This window comes from Aethalodelphis obliquidens, unplaced genomic scaffold (genome assembly GCF_003676395.1).
Source record: "Aethalodelphis obliquidens isolate GAN/ISIS:26980383/991018 unplaced genomic scaffold, ASM367639v1 scaffold53, whole genome shotgun sequence".
Taxonomy (NCBI): Eukaryota; Metazoa; Chordata; class Mammalia; order Artiodactyla; family Delphinidae; genus Aethalodelphis; species Aethalodelphis obliquidens.
This window is the reverse complement of record NW_020837997.1, coordinates 8,988,802-9,006,511: the sequence shown is the minus strand read 5'-3', so window position 1 is coordinate 9,006,511 and position 17,710 is coordinate 8,988,802. Positions and strand designations below refer to the sequence as shown.

At 57.7% G+C, this 17,710-nt stretch overlaps 2 protein-coding genes across 6 annotated transcripts in view; one reads left to right on the top strand and one right to left on the bottom strand.

Annotated features, from left to right (window-relative positions):
* ARHGEF18 (Rho/Rac guanine nucleotide exchange factor 18) overlaps nucleotides 1-3,499 on the top strand; it is a 94,668-nt gene extending 91,169 nt beyond the window's left edge. For all 4 annotated transcript variants that reach the window (XM_027085719.1, XM_027085718.1, XM_027085717.1 and 1 more), the window contains 3 exons: nucleotides 50-383; nucleotides 1,162-1,278; nucleotides 1,365-3,499. In XM_027085719.1, the coding sequence (XP_026941520.1) occupies nucleotides 50-383; nucleotides 1,162-1,278; nucleotides 1,365-1,519 (606 nt within the window). In that variant the 3' untranslated portion in view covers nucleotides 1,520-3,499. The remainder of the gene's footprint in view (nucleotides 1-49; nucleotides 384-1,161; nucleotides 1,279-1,364) is intronic.
* Nucleotides 3,500-5,460: 1,961 nt separating this feature from the next.
* PEX11G (peroxisomal biogenesis factor 11 gamma) lies at nucleotides 5,461-13,517 on the bottom strand. Of its 2 annotated transcripts, none has more exons than XM_027085814.1 (5): nucleotides 13,408-13,517; nucleotides 11,612-11,800; nucleotides 9,043-9,221; nucleotides 6,647-6,709; nucleotides 5,461-6,029 (listed from the first exon to the last, which is right to left on the bottom strand). In XM_027085814.1, exons 2-5 carry the CDS (start codon nucleotides 11,798-11,800, stop codon nucleotides 5,723-5,725), a joined length of 738 nt encoding a protein of 245 aa, XP_026941615.1. In that variant the 5' UTR covers nucleotides 13,408-13,517; the 3' UTR covers nucleotides 5,461-5,722. The 2 variants fall into 2 exon arrangements, with proteins under 2 accessions (XP_026941615.1, XP_026941614.1); XM_027085813.1 differs by lacking the exon at nucleotides 13,408-13,517 and adding an exon at nucleotides 13,058-13,342.
* Between the last annotated feature and the right edge of the window lie 4,193 nt (nucleotides 13,518-17,710).

Sequence of the window (17,710 nt, the reverse complement as noted above, 5' to 3'; positions counted from 1 at the left end):
AAGGGCTGCCCGAAGGAACCAGCATTGGTGTCTTCTGGCGCTCTTTCAGGCCCAGCCCCCCAGCCACACTCCCAGCTTCAACGGGGAAGGGCTGGAAGGGTCCGCGGCCCTGACTAAAGCGCCACGGCCCCGGGTGAGCTCGCTGCTGTCTGGTGCCGGGCCTGAGTACGCAGAGCGCCCCGAGGTGAGCCGCAGGGACAGCACCCCGGCTGAGGGTCGGCCAGCCAAGAGCGACGTGCCCATCCAGCTGCTCAGCGCCACTAACCAGATCCAGAGGCAGGCGGCCGTGCAGCAGCAGATCCCCACCAAGCTGGCCGCCTCCACCAAGGGCGGCAAGGACAAGGGCGGCAAGAGCCGGGGCTCCCACCGTTCAGAGAGCTCAGGTGAGTCGGGGCCTCCTGGCAGCCCCCTCCCCACCTTGCCCAGGGCCCGCCTGGCCCCTTGCCTTTGGAGGGGGCATCGGGAGGAAACCCCAAGGCACAACTGGTGAGGCAGCTGAGGCTGCCCCCTCCCCCCCAACACGTGGAGGTCTTTCATCTCAAAGAGCAAAAAAATGGAAACATCAAACCTCAGCTCTGTTCCCGCCTTGGCCCTCAAACTGGGATCAGGGACAAGGGACCGCGCTGGTGATTCAGAAACGAGCCTTGGAAACCTCTGCGCAGTTAGTCACCCCGGGCGGGAAGTCGGGCAGGAAGTTGCACAGCGATCAATGCTACCGCTGCCCCACCGAGCCCCGCCCTGCGCTGGTCCAGGTGCTGCCGGCTCTGCTGGTGTCCTTGCTCCACCGATGGCGCGCTCAGCCCTTGCACCAGAGCACCCTGCAGCCAGCTGGCCCTGGTAGGGGAGGCCCAGGGGCAGAGTCCCTGGGACATTCCTGGGGAGCAGGGCCTGTGTCCCAGGACCACTGGGCAGCAGGGCCACAGGGCCTCTCGTCCAAAGGTTGAATGACTCCAGGGCCTTCTGTGGTCGGGCAGGGGTGTCTGCCCTGGATTTTGTCACTGAATTTGGGGCCTAACGTCTGAGTGGGGTCTATTCCTGGGAACGGGCGCTGGGGGAAGTGTGGGCGAGAAGTGGGATGAGGCCCTGGCCCAGGTCCGCAGAGCGCTCCTGTGCCTGGAGCGAGGCCGAGCACCCCAGCCGGCACCTTCCTCCCGCTTCCAGCCTCATTTGACCTGAAGCAGCCACTGCTTCTCAACAAGTTCATGGGCAAAGAGGAGAACGCCTCTCGGAGCCGCCGCTCGCTGAGTCCCGTCCTGCGCAGCTCCACACCGCCCCCAGGTGAGCCGGCCTGCACCCCACCCCCACCCCCTGGCACCCTCAGTGCCTGGCAGCTCCTGACACCCACAACCCCCTCTCTCTTCCAGACTCCTGCCTCCCAGCCCCATGCCCGGTCCCGGCTGATGTCCCCAACGAGTACTTCACCCTCAAGGCCTGGGGGGCATCCTTCCCACCCGTGGCCCTGTTCTCCACACCACTCGACAAGGAAGAGGCCAGCAAGGAAGATGTCATCTTCTTCTAGGGGGCGTGGCTCAGGGTGCAGACCCCTTCCTGTGCTCTCTGGGGACGCGCCCCGCGGCCCTCTCCCCTTCCCAAGTAGGCCTCTGCCAACCACCACCAGGCCGGGGCAGCGTTGGCCTGCCATCTTGAGGCTCTGTAGGATTAGCAGTGGTGCTTGGGCAACTTTGTAAACTTATTTTTTCTAATACAAAAAGGAGAGTTTTTAACGGAAGGTTGAACCAAAGCTAACCCATGGAGCTGTCATCGTAGCGCCCCAGTTGGGTAGAGGAGAGACCAACTCCAGGCTGTGTTTGCAAGGTAGTGACCAACTGTGGTGGTTCCACCTAGAGCATGACAACAGGCCAGACCCTGGCCTGAGGAGATGCCGGCCCAGGCTGGGCTCCATGGCCACTGGGAGACCCTGGAACGAGTCATTATGGCACCAGAAGGGGCCCAGTGGTGTTGGCTCTGTCCACAGAATCAGGCAGAATTGACTTCCAGGAGTGGGTTCATGGTGAACCTCCAGGCCAAGACACGAGCCCAGCCAGGGGTGGCACACAGCTCTCCCGGGACAGGGCCACAGGGCTGGGCAGCCAGAGAGGTTGGCTGATGGCTTGCCTGGCGGGTCCTACAGGTGCAGAAACTCGTCCTGAAAGGGGCTGACCTGGAAGGGACTGACCGTAGCTCATTTTACTGTGGTGGAGGTTTTTAAAACCTGCTCTTGTCAAACTCGGTGCTTTCCCAAGGCGCCTCACCAAGGCAGCGTGGTTCTGTGGGCCTCTCGAACACCAGGCGCCCAGGAAGCCAAGTCCAGAGCTTCAGCCAGGGCCGGCACGCACCTGAGGGTCCCAGCCCCGGGTGGAGGGTCCTCCATCCCCTTGAGATGGGCCAGTTGTTCCAGGGCTGCCGGGGGGTAGCCCCTAGGGCTGGTGTCCCGAGCCGATGGGCAGAGGCTGGGACAAAGGGCAGTGGGGTGGAACGCTGGGGGGACCCATGTGGCCTGGGTGGTGACTGTTGCCAGCAAGTGCACAGACGGCCGCCTCGCGGGCACCTCAAGTCCAGTGAGCTGTCGCAGCTTATTGTCAGCAAACACCCAGGAGGAGGGAGAAGGCCGCCGGTCCAGCCTCGAGGCGAGGCTGTAGGTGTCGGGGATGGCATCGCATGTCCATGAACGGTCCCAGGGTGGTACCTGGGTCAGACCCACATTCCAGCTCTGGCCAAGTGCAGGCTTGGGTGCCAGGCGGGAGGGCGGGGCATTCCAGCCTTTTCCTGCACCCCAGGCTCCCCAGTGGATCCCACAGCCTGAAGCATTGGTGGGAAGACTGAGTCCTGGCGGAACAGGAGCCCGGGCACCCGGGGCGAGGTGACACAGCCAGCAGTGACAAGGAACTGACAGTGGTTCCGGACCTCTCCAGAGCTGTTTCCTGCCCCTCTGGGGACCTCCCCCACCTCGCCCTTGCCCGAGGGCCTGCGGCACTAGCTAGCAGCAAGGAGCAGCAGCCTCCCCGCCCCAGGACACGTGCCACGTCTGTAATCAGTGTTTGTGTTTTGTACTGAGACGCATCAGAGCACTTTAGAAAAGTTGACTTTTAAGTTCCTGTCCTGTTGTGAAGAGGACATTGCTGGGCCGCGAGCGCCACCCACAGATCCGCTGTGACGCTGTGACCCTCCCAGAGGATTCCTCGGGCGATCAGCAGCTCGAGCCCGCGTGGATCTCAGCAGAGGAGATTTCCGGGTGGTACCAGCAGCTGGGCAGCACCGTGGGCACATCTCACCAGGACCCCGAGGTCACTCCCCGGTAGGGTCCAGTCTTATTTGTAAAGTTAGGGGTCGAGCAGATGTTCCTATTTCTGTGGGATCTGTGCACGTTAATCGTGACCATGACCTTAGTTCACCCGACAATTATTTTTACAATGATGGCAGCATTTCCTCACTGTGATATATGTCGGAACCGCCCTAGAACTTAAGACCTGATTCTAGCAATAAACGTGTCTGAGATGAGCTGACCGGGTGGCGGTTCTTCGGAGCTTTGTTTTAGGGTCACCGGCCCAAAGGCTGGTGCTGCAGTGTGCTTTCGGGGCGGGGGGGCGGGGAGGAGAGGAGCCTCGGACCCTCTGCTGCACTAGGAGGCCTGAACACCAGGCCCAGGGCCTGCCTGTGATGCCCTGTGCCTCCCACGTGGGCCCAGGACACCACAGCAGTGCTCTCTGCCGCTGTCACCTCTCCTGCCGGGTGCACTGCTCCCCCTGCCCCGAGGCTGGGGTGGGGAATGTAGGGAGGTGGAGACACCTCCCAGGCAAGTGACAGCACGTTCCCCCCCGCCGGGCACCAGCTCAGACCAGTGGTTGGATGGACTGCACAGAGAGAGCCCAGGCCAGGTAGCCTGCTCTGTTCCCGGTGAGGAAGCCCCAGACAGACAGTGATTCCATCTGGACAAAGTTGGAGGCAGTGCCAGTGCCAAGGTGGCTACAGTGGTCCCCAGGGGGAGCGCTGATGAAGCCAGGGTGCGGAGAATGCCGCCAGGTCCTCCGGCCCTGGCCGGTCCCCTCCCACTTAGGCCGCCCCTGTGGTCCTGGGGCGTCAGCCTCCTCGACAAGGCGGGGCCCCTCAGCCTCCCTGCTCCCTGACGGAGCACGCGCTCCCCGAGTCCCGCACCAGGGCCGGTCCCCTGGAATTGTCTTGCTTCACCCCAACCTGCAGCTGAGCTGCCAGCCCAGGGAAGGGCACGGGGCAGGGTGTGGCCACACAACAGTTGGAGCCGGCTCCTGGTCACCAGCCCACCCAGCTGTGCCTGAGGCCGTCAGCTGCGTCCCCGCCCCGCTGCCCAGGCTGCCCAGGCCCGAGGGGGATGCCAGCCTCCTAGGTCACCTGTGACCTGCCGTGTTACACGTCCAGGTGTTCACGTGGTCCCCTGACAAACACGCTGCCTTCCAGGTGTTAACTCACCGAGTCTCCCAACAGGTAGGCAGGTGCCGCTCTGACCCCCGCCCTAATGTCGCTGGTGCCTCTGGGTGCTGGGAAGGCAGAGTGTGCCCCCCCTTTACCAGAGGGAAGAGGGACCCCCTCCCTCCTCCTCCTCCCTCCCCTAGCCCAGAGGGAGCCCCCCCGTTGGATGGGGCCAGGTGGGGTCCCTGCAGCCACCCCAGCTCTTCCTGGCCACGTACCTTCTTTGTAAAAGAACAAAATGTGGTTGAAAGCACGTGAGGCTTTAGGGACTGTAAACGCCGCCGGTGCGTTGGGTCTCCCCGGTGCTTCTGAGCTGTGAGGGAGAGCGCCATTCCCTCCGCTTTCCCGCCAGGACTCAGATGTGGAGGGTCACAGGCAAGAGCCAGGGGCAGATGTGGGCCACCCACCACCCGCCGAGGCCACCCGAGGCCACATGTGTGTGGCCTCTCAAACATCAGACTGGAAAACAAGCTCGTCCTGTCCTGCCTGCCGTGCTCTCCACGAGCTGGGAGACAGGAGCCTCGGGCGTCTCCAGAGATGCTCAGAGCCCACGAAATGCTCAGACCAGCCCTGAACGGACAACGGCAGCTCTGGGTCCAAGCGGTGGCTGTGAGATGCTTCGGCCATGACAGGCACCCCGTGATGCCCAGGAGCACGAGGCCCGGGCACAGCCTGGTGGAGGCGGCATCCACGGCCGGGGTGCCCGAGCCCGCGGGGAGGGAGAACCGCCCGCGGGGAGGGAGAACCGCCCTCCATGGCTGAGGGCCGCTCAGGGTCGGCGGGCCGCGCTTGGCAGCGTCGGAGGGGACCACCGGCCAAGGATGCTCCAAAGGCGGGCGGGGAAGTGTGGTTTCCCACTGCGGCTCCAGCCTGCAGGAGGCTGAACCCAGGCCCACAGGGGCACCTGCACACCCTCCCTAAAATAAGGCCCAAGGGCACCCCCGCCCGCCCGGGGGGGGAGGGCGTGTGAGTGAGCGGACAGGAGGGACCGGGGCGTTAGGAATAAGCTCTCACATCTGGCCTCGCAGCAGCACCACCGCCTTTAATTGATTCTCATTTCACTTTCTTCAGGCCCACCTGGCGCTCGCCATCCCAACCCGGCTCCCCCGCTCGCCTTTTGGGTACAGGACTCCGGCCTGCGGGTGCCTGTTCCACTGCACCGAGTCTCGGGGTCTACCCGCTCCGCCCACACACACCCGCCCCTCTGGGGGCTCGTGCCCCAGGCTGCTCTGCGCATCCTCTGGCCGTGCCTCCCCACACCTGGCCTTGATCTGCTCAATTAAAGACCTGGCCCCTCCGGGGCGATCGCTGCTCCGTGGGAAGGGCCGCCGTCAGGGTTCCGGCTCCCCGGTCCGTCAGGGGCGGCGTAGGCCTGGCCGCCGGCCCCGACTGCCTGGTACATGCTGAGGAGCGAGGAGATGGTGCCCAGGAGGCCCACCAGCCACGGGGGGAAGCGGCCGGCCCACAGGATGCCCGGGGGCAGCCAGTGCACCGCGTTGGCCAGGTCAGCCAGGTTGCTCAGGAGGGTCAGCGCCTCCGACCGGATCTGGGCCTCCATGTCCCTCTGCTTGCCCTGGGGCAGCCGGCTGTGGGAGCAGAGTGGGGGGGGTGCTCAGGGAAGGCCCGGGCGCCCCCCGCCCACCCACAAGGGCAGGGCAAGGAGTGCTGGGGAGGGAGGAGGACTGGCAGGGCTGCGTCCAGGTCACACTCGCCAGAGGTTGCCCACGGCGGGAGCGAGAGTCTCAGGTCCACACCTCCATCCTCCTGAGCCCGTGGAGCTGGGCAGGGGTGTGGGCAGCTTCTGGGCTTATGCTGGGAGTAGCCCTACCCCGTGTTCTCTCCCAGGATGAGATAGTGACTGACCTTGGTCCTCAGCAAACAGACTCCATCTCCCATCATCCTCCCTGATGGGGGCACGGCCGTGAAGGCTCAGCCCTGGAGTCCTGGCTCTGCCACTTCCTGCCTAGGGGGCCTGCAGCTAGCCTCAGTTTCCCCATCTGTAAAAGTGCTACATCCACCCGGAGGCAGCAGCGAGGCCCCTCGATGTGGCACACATCATGCCCCCCCAACAATGGGGCCTGCACAGGGCGGGGCTGATCGCTGGTGACTCTGAGCACCTCCCTGGCTTGGGGAGACCCTCTGGGGTACCCAGCCTGCAGGAAGAAGTCGGCCTATCTCCTGGGCAAAACCCCGGACGTCGTACCTGGTGAGGGCTGCCAGGGGGCTCCTCAGCCTCTGTCTCAGCTTCAGGACCATCCACAGGGACCTGCAACACCACAGAGGACGGGGTTGGAGAAGCCGGGTAGGGTGCGCAGGGGCCTGAGGGGAGGCCCCGCCTGCCACTGTGGCCACAGTTTCCCTGTAAAGTTTGCCAGCCTCGCCAGTGGATGGCTCCATCTGTCCTGCGCCTTTCTGGAGCGCCAGAGCAGCCGTGCCTCGGAAGCTCCTGGGGACTCATCCCTAAGGCAGGCCCCCCACCTATTGGGCTGCAGGCTTGGGAGTGCCCAGTGCTTCTGACCTGGCCAGTCAGGCTCCAGCCCGGCCTCTGTGAAGCATTGGCCCCAGGACCGCAGCTCAAAAGTACATTGTGCCACGTGCAGGGTTGATGGCCCAGCTGGGAAGCCACCCCACTGTGGATGAGGACACCGAGGCTGGCCCAGAGCCGGCCTGGGGAAGCTGTCTCCCTCCCTGCGCCTCGGCTGGCTCACCAGGGAAATGGGGTCCAGATGGGCGCCAGGCCTGCCCCCTCCCCCCGACACACACACACCCTGGACACTGGCCAGACCTGTCTGAGGTGAAACTAGATGACCTTTTGGGCCCCGAGGGCTGGTGTCTGCAGACTGAGGAAGCGGCCATCAGTTGGGCATCCTCTAGAGCTCCCTGGGGACTCTGGGGCCCTGGTGATGTCCAACCAGGCTGCTCTGCACAGCCCTTGCACCCTGCAGCCTGGGCTGTGGGGCGTGCAGGGACGTGAATGTGCCGAGTCCCACCAGTTGGAAGGCTGACCTCAGCCAGGCTTCCTGACTCAGAGGTCCGTCCAGGGCCTGATCACATCTTCCCAGCCACTGTGTACCCATCCAGTTGACACGTTCCCTGAGGGGATGGGACAGAGGGCAGCACCTTCAGTGAGGTCAGTGGCTCTGCATCAGAGCCACCAGGGGGACTCAGGCAAAATGATGCTTCCTGGGCCCCCAGACCTGAAGAATCAGAACCTCTGGGAGCCTGGGCCAGGCACCTACATTGCAACAACCTCCCACATGACTCTCCAGCACCCTGGGGTCTTAGGAACCCCCGGTCATCATGAGCACCCACGAAAGGCTTCCCAAGCCCCACACCCTTGCTCACATCGCATACAGAGAAATGAGGGGAAAACTAGAAGCTCTAAAAATGAATGGACTAACAGGCAGAGCATATTCATCCTAAAAATGGGATGTTTAGGGCAGTGAAAATATCCTGTATGATACGTCACTGGTGGATATAACTCACAGAACGGGCAACACAGGGCGTGAACCCTGATGTAAACCATGGACGTGGGGTGATTACGCTGTGCCAGCGTCGGTTCATCGATTGTAACAAATGCCGTGCTCTGGTGCCGTGTGGATGGTAGGGGAGGCTGTGTGTGTGTAGGGGGTATATACATGGGAACTCTCTACTTCCGGCTCCGTTCTGCTGTGAACCTAAAACTGCCCCCAAGAAAAAGTCTATTTAAAAAAATTAAGGGAACCAAGGCTGCCCCTTCAGTCTCTTGGGGCCGGAGGTCACAAGGCAGCCTGAGGAGACGCTGCAGCCTCAGAGCAGCCATAGCCCAGCCCAGGCTGCCCACTCACGCGAGGAAGGCCAATGCCCAGAGAGATGGGCCAGCTCCACGACAGCCACTGTGGCTGCGAGGGGAGCTTACATCAAAAAGCTTCCCTGGTGGCGCAGTGGTTAAGAATCCACCTGCCAATGCAGGGGGCACGGGTTCGAGCCCTGGTCCGGGAAGATCCCACAGGCCCCGAGGCAACTAAGCCCGTGCGCCACAACTGCTGAGCCTGCGCTCTAGAGCCCGCGAGCCACAACTACTGAAGCCCACACGCCTAGAGCCCGAGCTCCGCAACAAGAGAAGCCACCACAATGAGAAGCCCGCGCACCGCAACGAAGAGTAGCCCCCGCTCGCCACAACTAGAGAAAGCCCGCGCACAACAACAAAGACCCAACGCAGCCAAATAAATAAATAAAATTTTAAAAAATCAAAAAACAAAATACAGATGGAGGACGGGGCCACAAGCCGAGGAATGCAGGCAGCCTCTAGAAGCTGGAAAAGGCCAGGAAACAGGCTCCCCGCTGGAGCCTCCAGAAAGGAACTCAGCCCTGCCCACACCTTGATTTTAGCCCAGTGAGACCCATTTTGGACTTCCGACCTCCAGAACTGTTAAGATGATCAATTTGTGTTGCTTGAAGCCGCCGAGTTTGTGGAAATCTGTTTCAGCGGCAATAGGGGACGGATACAGTGAGGTGGTGAGGAGGCAAAGACCCCCGCGCCTCCAGCCTGTCTTCCCGTCAGCCTGGGGATCTCTGGTGTTCCCTTCCAGCCCCCTGGCGGGCGGCCCCGCTGCTTACCTAGCAATCCCCAGGAGCAGGGAGAGGCCCCAGAGGGCTGTGCTCAGTGTTAACCATGGCGCAGACTCCACGTGGAGGATTTTGGCGTCGGCAGCCCAGGCGATGTGCTCACAGGGGTAGTAGAGCTGGTCAGCCAGGTTGCCCAGGACAGACACGCAGCGGACAAAGATGGCCTCCTCCTGCAGGACCGGGAGAGATGGGGGGATGGACCTGGGATCAGACCTACCCACTGCCCATGTTAGGCGCCCAGGCCATGCCAGGTGGCAGTCACAGGGCAATGTCCAGGCCTGGCAGGCTGGCCTGTAGCTGGCACTGCAGGAGAACAAAGGCCTGATTTCTCAGCAGTGTGGTCAACATTGCCCAGCGGAGTGGCGGGTCTGAACTCAGCCACTCAGTGGAATCCCCCAAGGAGTTTCAAAAACGCCACACCCAGCCCCCAGCCCCAGGGATTCTGCCTCACCAAGGCTGGGGTGGGCCCCAGCACCAGGAAAGTTTTTTAAGTCCCCGGGTGATTCCCGTGTAGGACAACTTGGGACACACTGCATCAGAGCCTTCCTAGCTCCTGTGCGTGGGTGTCTGGTACAGGACCCTGCGAGGGGAGCAGGGGAGGCAGCCCCACAGGGAGCCCTGAGCAGGCAGATCAGGGTGGCTGGGTGGGCTGCCACACACCCGGTGCCAACTTCCAGCAGGCACTACACTGCAAGGCTTGGGTCAGCTCCCCCAAAGCAGAAAGGGGTCACCACCCCTGCAAACAGGCAAACTGAGGCTCTTAGAGGAAGCTGCCAGCTGCCCCATCTCATACAGGGGTGGGCCTCAGGCTGTTGAGTTGCAAATCCCATGGCCTCCAACCCTGAGTCCTGAACCCCTGCTTGCCCAGCGAGGCAGGGCCAGTTGAGGCTGCCGGAGCCCCTACCCTGGGCTCCGCCCCTCAGGGTCCAGCCCCCTCAAGGCCTCCAAGCTGGCCGGGTCGCCAGCCAAGTCCTTCACTTCTCTACCTTTAACCTCATCATCCTCACTGCCTGCCATACCCTCTGCCTCTTCTCTGTCGTCCCAGGAACCCCGCCCTCCCAGCCAAGGCCCCACCAATGCTCGCTGCCCGCCTCCTTCCTACTGGCCAGCTGTGATCCTGCCTCCCTCTGGGTTCTGAATCCCACTCCAGCTCCGCCATCCTGTCTGGGGCCTTCTGGGGTGTTCTGGCACACTTCACCCCTCCGTGAGGACGGGGCCTCCCACCCCGACCCCAACATGCTCATTCCGCTGGTGTTTCCTGAGAAGCAGCAAGGTCCGGGCCCTACGCTGGGGAGGAGATTCTCACTGGGGCGGGAGGTGGGAGCAGGGGTGGGGACCAACAAAAGAGGTTCTTGTTCTGGCCAAGGGACCTAGGAGATGCAGGGAGCCCCCCACCCCTTGCCTGGGGACTCGGGGGAGTCCTCACAGAGGAGATGGGGGGGACGCACAGGAAGCTGAAGAGATGGGTGTCAAAGCAGGAGGAAAGTCCAAGGAAACACTTGAGATTGGGGATGATCAGGCCACGGGCACTGGGGCAGAATGGGGGAGCATCTGAGTAAGTGAGTCGGAGAGGAGACCCTTGGAGGGCAGTGAGGAGGGGCAGGGCAGCCCGGGAAGGGGGCATGACTCAGCCAGGCTGGCCCAGGGCAGCTTCTCAGCCCATCCCCTGGGGGGCACAAGATCGTACCACCACCCAGATGAGGAACACTGCTCTAGATCCACTGGTGAAATGATGCAGTCCTGTTGTAGTAACGGCAAGATGTAACTAATCTGCGTGTCCAACAGGGGATCAGTTCAGTAAATCACCATCTGGCTATACATGCGTACTACGTGGCCATAACGAAGGAAGAAGCTTCTTTTGTTTTTTGTTTTTTGTGTTTTTAGCTGCACCATGTGGCTTGCTAGGATCTCAGTTCCCCGACCAGGGATGGAACCTGGGCCCTCGGCAGTGAAAGCATGGAGTCCTAACCTCTAGACTGCCAGGGAATTCCTGGAAGGAGCTTCTTTTGGATTGATATGGAATGACCTCCAAGTTGTACTGTTACGTGAAAAAAGCAAGTGGCAGAAGAGTGTAAATGGCATGCAACTATTTATGTAAGCAATGTGTATTTGCCTGTGCAGGTGCAGGAGACCTCATAAAGGAAACACAAGAAGCTGACAACAGTGGCTGCCTCTGAGGAGGAAAATTGGCGGCCAGAGGGTCAGGAAGGAGAGAGACTTTTTAATTACGTAGTCTTTAGGGATGTGCAAACGTATGAGCTAATTTTTTTAATTAAAATTGAAATGAGAACATCTGATTGTCTCCAAAAGTAGTAAAATTGGGGACTTCCCTGGTGGTCCAGTAGTCAAGACTCCACACTTCCAATGCAGGGGGCGCAGGTTCCATCCCTGGTCAGGGAGCTAAGATCCCACATGCTGTGCAGCGTGGCCAAAAAAAAAAAAAGTAAAATTGAAAAAAGTAGTAAACTGCCCACATGATTGCCTTTATAGAGACCAGTCCATAAGATGCTGACTTCCCGGGGTCCACACCCCCTCCCTTCAGCCCAATGCGCCCTGTTACCTCTGCCCCCAGGCCGTACTGCTTGGTGTAGACGAACATGGCCACGTCATCAAAGAGTCGCAGGACGGTCCTGCAGTGGCTGAGTTGGGAGGACAGTGCCAGCAGGCGTGTCCCCACTTCTGACCTGGCAGGACATTGTTCCACCAGGACCCCGCCCACCAGCTGGCAGCAGTACCCCAGCGTTCGCATCTGTGGGAAACCAGAAGCAGTCAGCATGGCCCTGGGGCAGGACTGAGCTGGATCACCCCTGACCTGGCCGTGGACCCCATAAGATCAAGTGGGAGGACGAGTCTCCATCAACAAACTTCCAGTAAAAGCCAAAAGTTGAAAAGGATACTTGTAGGTGGGATAAATGGAGACCCATGACATCATTGTCCAAAAGGCACTGGGAAACTAACAGAGTACTGGCTCATGTCACTGAATGGCACAGTCTTTGGAGACATATGTGATGGGGACAAGAAAAAGAAACCCCCATTTCCCACCTCCTGGATCCTCCTTTTCCCAGCATGTAGGAGGGCTAGGTGGAAATGTATTGAATGCATTTGCATCTACCTGGCTGCACGAAATTCTGTGGCTGGGCTGTGGATTGGGAAGGTGACCAGGCCTCAACCCAGTGGACAAAAGGATCATTTGTTTTTATGACTTTAGTGAGAAGGAACCCAGTGGTGATTTGGGAATCAGTGGGTGATTTGGGGCATGGTGAACTGGGTCTGCATCACCACCCTTATATCTTTATATCATCTGCTTTTCAGAAGATACTTTTTCCTGTTGTTTTATATATTATTTTTACTTGTCATTCCTTTTCAGCACCTTTGTAATGGCAAAAACGCTGCAATTTAAATGTCCAGCTTGGGGGCGTTTGTTAGAACCTGAACACCCGATCATACGGGATTTGGTTGGAACCTGAATGCCCAGCTACTGGTACATTCCCTAGTACAACCTGAATGCCTACCTGTAAGAGACTGATTGGGACAAGCTCAGAGTCTGACCTCAGGGGCCTGGAAGGAACAATCTACCCAACCAGAGGGGATGTGGTGAGATCCTACACATCCAGCCATAGGGAAAGCCCTGCAAAATCTTAAATTCCCGTGTGAGATTGTTTGGGACAACTCAGGGACCAACTACAGTGGCCTAGTCCGATCCTACATGTCCAGCCAGAGGGGGCCCTGCAACATCCTAAATCCTCATACGATATTGTTTGGGACCCAACGACCAGCTACAGTGATCCGGCCGGATCCCAATGCGCAGACGTGAGGATTTAGTTGGTACTGTAAATGTCCAGTCACGATGGGGTGGCCGGAACAACCTACATGTCCACTACTCGGGGACAGGGCCTCTGCCCTGGGGGATCGTGAGTGACCCCGCTCCCTCTCTGGCCTCAGTGTCCGGGTCTCGGGGCTTTGGCCCGACTCCGAGACCTCTGGCCGCGCTCCACCCCAGCCTCACCAGGCGGTCGCGGCCCCTATAGGACTCCAGCGCCGACGCCAGACCGCTCAGGACCACCATGGCGATCCGCCGTGACGTCACCTCGACGTCAGCGCGCCGCGCCAGGGGGCGGGCCCGGCACCAGGCTGCGCGCTCCCGGGAACGTTCTGCGCAGGCGCGGCTGCGACTGTTTGTGGGGCGCCTGACCGTTTGTCTGCTGCAGGGAGGGACAGAGTTTGCAGCCTTGGGGCCGCCACGTGTGCGCTCCCCAGGGCCTGTGCACCCAGGTGGATCTTCGGAGTTAGCTACCCGTGTTTTCAAAGGTAACCAACTGCCCACACACACAGAAATATTCCAAGCAAAACGCCAACCTGTTTGCGGTGGTCCAAGAAGGGAGTTCTCTAATTTTCCTGCGTCACCCTTTCTGTATTGTCTTCTTGTCTGTAGGGAGCATGGATGGCTGTTGTCATATCATGTAAGGCGTTTTTAGAAAGTCAAGGAAACTTGGGGGAATTCCCTGGCGGTCCAGTGGTTAGGACGCTGTGCTTCCACTGCAGAGGGCGCAGGTTCAGTCCCTGGGACTAAGATCATGCATGCATGAATGCATAAATAAATAAACTCTTCCCCTTTAAAAAAAAAAAAGTCAAGGAAACGCATAGAACCGTTCTAGAAGAATAGACGAGAATCTGATAACTGGAATTGCACCAGAGAGGATAACTGGGTGGCTGGTATTGACAAATAAAAACGCACACCGTGAGAGCTGTGAGTTTCGGGGGTTTTTTGTTTGGTTTTTGTTATTTATTTATTTATTTATTTTTGGCTGTGTTGTGTCTTCGTTTCTGCGCGAGGGCTTTCTCTAGTCGCGGCGAGTGGGGGCCACTCTTCATCGCGGTGCGCAGGCCTCTCACTCTCGCGGCCTCTCTTGTTGGGGAGCACAGGCTCCAGACGCGCAGGCTCAGTAGTTGTGGCTCACGGGCCTAGTTGCTCCGCGGCATGTGGGATCTTCCCAGACCAGGGCTTGAACCCGTGTCCCCTGCACTGGCAGGCAGATTCTCAACCACTGCACCACCAGGGAAGCCCGAGTTTCCGTTCTATTGAGGGATTTACTGAGGACTGTAGCCCTAGACACAGCCTCAGACAGCTCTGAGGAAAAGGTGGGGGGAAGGTCAGTATATGTGTGATTTTGGAGAAGGGTATGTGTAATCACACATCTCAGGAGAAGGTAGCTTCTGGTCACAAGGAACAAATACTGCAGTTAATGATTTTAGTGCTTTTCTTAGTTTGGAAAGATGCAAGAATCCAGGCTTATAAAAAATTTGTCCTGAAAATATCTATCTGAAGTCCTGCCAGTTTTCCCCGAGCAGAAAGAGCCTCATTCCTGATCTTCGGCCCTGAACTCCTGTCAGGGTTTGATGAAGGTCAGTGACTGCAGTTGCCAATGACTCAGTCCTTGTAGAGCCAGACAGTGAGCAACATTCTTTGGTTGTCACTGGGAAGAGATTAAAATGTTCACCTTTGCACTGTTTTGTAGCTTTTGAATTTTGTGCAGTCTCTATGGACTAGCCGGTCAAAAAAATCAAAGACATTTTCTCAAAAAGTTAGCATAGCCTGTTTCCTTTTTTTGTTAAATTGAGGTGAAATTCACATAACAAAAAGTTCACCATTTTAAGATATACAATTCAGTGACTTCCCTGGTGGCATTGTGGTTAAGACTCTGCACTCCCGGGCCTTCCCTGGTGGTGCGGTGGTTAAGAATCCGCCTGCCAATGCAGGGGACACGGGTTCGAGCCCTGGTCCGGGAAGATCCCACATGCTGCAGAGCAACTAAACCCGTGCGCCACAACTACTGAGCCTGCGCTTTAGAGCCCGCAAGCCGCCAACTACTGAAGCCCGTGCGCCTAGAGCCCGTGCTCCGCAACAAGAGAAGCCACCACAATGAGAAGCCTGCGCACCACAACAAAGAGCAGCCCCGGCTCTCAGCAACTAGAGAAAACCCGCGTGCAGCAGCAAAGACCCAATGCAGCCAAAAATTAAATAAATGAATAAATAAATTTATTAAAAATTTTTTTAAAAAGACTCCGCACTCCCAATGCAGGTGGTCCAGTTTCAATCCCTGGTCAGGGAACTAAATCCCACATGTGTGCTGCAACTAAGAGTTCACATGCCACAACTAAGGAGCCTGCAAGCCGCAACTAAGGAGCCCGCCTGCTGCAACTAAGACCCGAAGCCACCAAATAAAAATAAATAAATAAATATTTTTTAAAAAGATGTACAATTCAGTGGCATTTAGTACACTCACGTGTTGTACAGACATCCCTCCTTTAGAGTTTTAAAATGTTTTCATCACCCTCAAAGGAAACTCTGTCACTCTTTCGAGCAGTCACTCTATTCTTCCTCTCCCTAACCCCTAGCAACCACCATCTGCTTTCTGTGTCTATGGACTTACCTGTTCTGGATATTTCATATAAATAGAATCATACCATATGTGAACATTTGTGTCTGGCTTCTTTCACTGACCCTGTTTTCGAGGTTCATCCACGTTGTGCATGTCTCAGTACTTCATTCCTTTTGTAGCTGAATAATATTCCATGCTCTGGCTCCGTCACATTTTGTTTATCTGCTCATCGGTTGATGGACACTTGGGTTGTCTCTACCTTTTGACTCTTGTGAATAGTGCTGCTATGAACGTGGTGTACGTGTACTCGTTCTAGTCCCTGCTTTCAATTCCTTTGGGCATATACCTAGGAGCAGAATTGCTGGATTATACGGTAACAATGTTTGACTTTTTGAGAAGCCACCAGACTGTTTTCCACAGTGGCTGCACCATTTTACATTCCCACCAGCGATGCAGAAGGGTTCCAGTTTCTCCACATTCATGCCAACACTTGGACTATTAATTTTAATAATACATTTTAACCCAGCATATCCAAAAATATTGCCATGCCAGCACGGGCTCAGTCCGGACTAACGTACGTACGATATACCACCTACTCCCCCCACCTCCATCCTCTTCTCATGGTACATCAGCTTTCTTCTTCCTCTTCTCAGTCAGCTGAGGAAACCCCTCTACATACTTTCCTCCTTTGAAAGATTGCGTCTGCTCTCCTATTTTTCCTGAGCCTCAAATAATCAATAGAGGTCAGGGAAAGATAAGCTGGCTTACCAGTAAGGAGACACACATGGCACGTCTCCTACTAGCTGGGAAGTGGTATCTCACCGTGGTTTTGTTTTGCATGTCCCTAATCACTAACGATGTTGACTGATCTCCTTTAAAAAAACAAAAATTTCCTCTTGATTTCGACTCCTATCACTCTCCCAGCCTCATTCACTCCTATCCAGCCACATTGCCCTCCTCCTGTTCCTTGAAGTTGCAGCCCGCACCTGACTCAGGACCTCTGCATGGGCTGTTCGCTCTGCCTGGAAGGCTCTCCCTCCAGATACCCACATGGCTCCTTCCCTCACCTCCTCCTCATGTTTATTCAAATGCCATCCTCTCACGGGACCTCCCCTGCACACCCTCCTGGGCACTTCCTGCCCACATTTCTTGCTGCCTTATTTTTCTTCTTAGTTGGTAACACTACCTAACATAACTGTCTATGTTGCTGCTTAACCTAGTCATCTAGTTATTTGTCTGGTTGTCTAGTTATTTGTCTCTCCTCAACAGAATGTGAACTCCACCAGGGCAGGGCTTTGGATCTGTCTTGGTCACAGCTAGATCCCCACAGCGTGGCACAAAATAGCTTCTCAATAAGCGGTGTTGCCTGTGGGGCTCAGCGCCCTGTCAAAAGCTCACTATTTCTGCTCCATCCGCACTGTCCTGGGAGATCCTATCCACTCCCACGATTTCCCTAGCCACCTCTTTGCTGGTCTCTCCCCCCATCTCCCTCCAATCCTGCCCTGTCTACTGCTCCCACCTGCCCCCTGGACAGTTCCCCTGCAAATCCTACAAGCCCCCTCACACTCAGCTACTCCCAGACTGACATCAGACTGACAGCAGCGGCGTCTTGCTCTTCTGTACTCCCATCTCGAGGCTCCCCTGCCCATCACCCAGGCAGAGCCCTGGATATCACTCTCACCTCTTTACCTCAGTATGCCCCTCCCATGTCCCAGCAGCCACCAAAATATCCCTGGAATCCATCTACTTTTTCCCAGCCCACATCCTCCTCCATAAGCAGCCCCCATTCTCTCTTACCTGGACCCCAAGCCCCAGCCTCCTTCCGAGGGCCTGACTTCCCCAAGACATCCAAGAGACTCTTTAAGCCTCACATTCGAGCACAGTCCTTGCTTAAGACTAGAGTGCAGGTGTCTGTGTGCTCCCCAACCCCCTAACTGGGGACACTGCTCCATCAGCAGAAAAAATCCAGGGACTTCCCTGGTGGTCCAGTGGTTAGGACTCCACGCTTCCACTGCAGGGGGCCCGGGTTCGCTCCCTGGTCAAGGAACTAAGATCCCTCAAGTCGCATGGTACAGCCAAAAAAATTAAAACAAAAACTATATACACACACACACAAAAAGCAGAAAACGTCCAAGCCAAGCCCAAGGCCCCACAGAGGGAAGGGGGCCCCTTGGGCTGTGGAGCGGCTCCATGAGTGACTGGATCCCTTCTCTTGAGCCTGTACTGTCCCCATGGACCTTGTAAAAACACAAGGCATTTCTCTGATGCCTGCTGTGCAC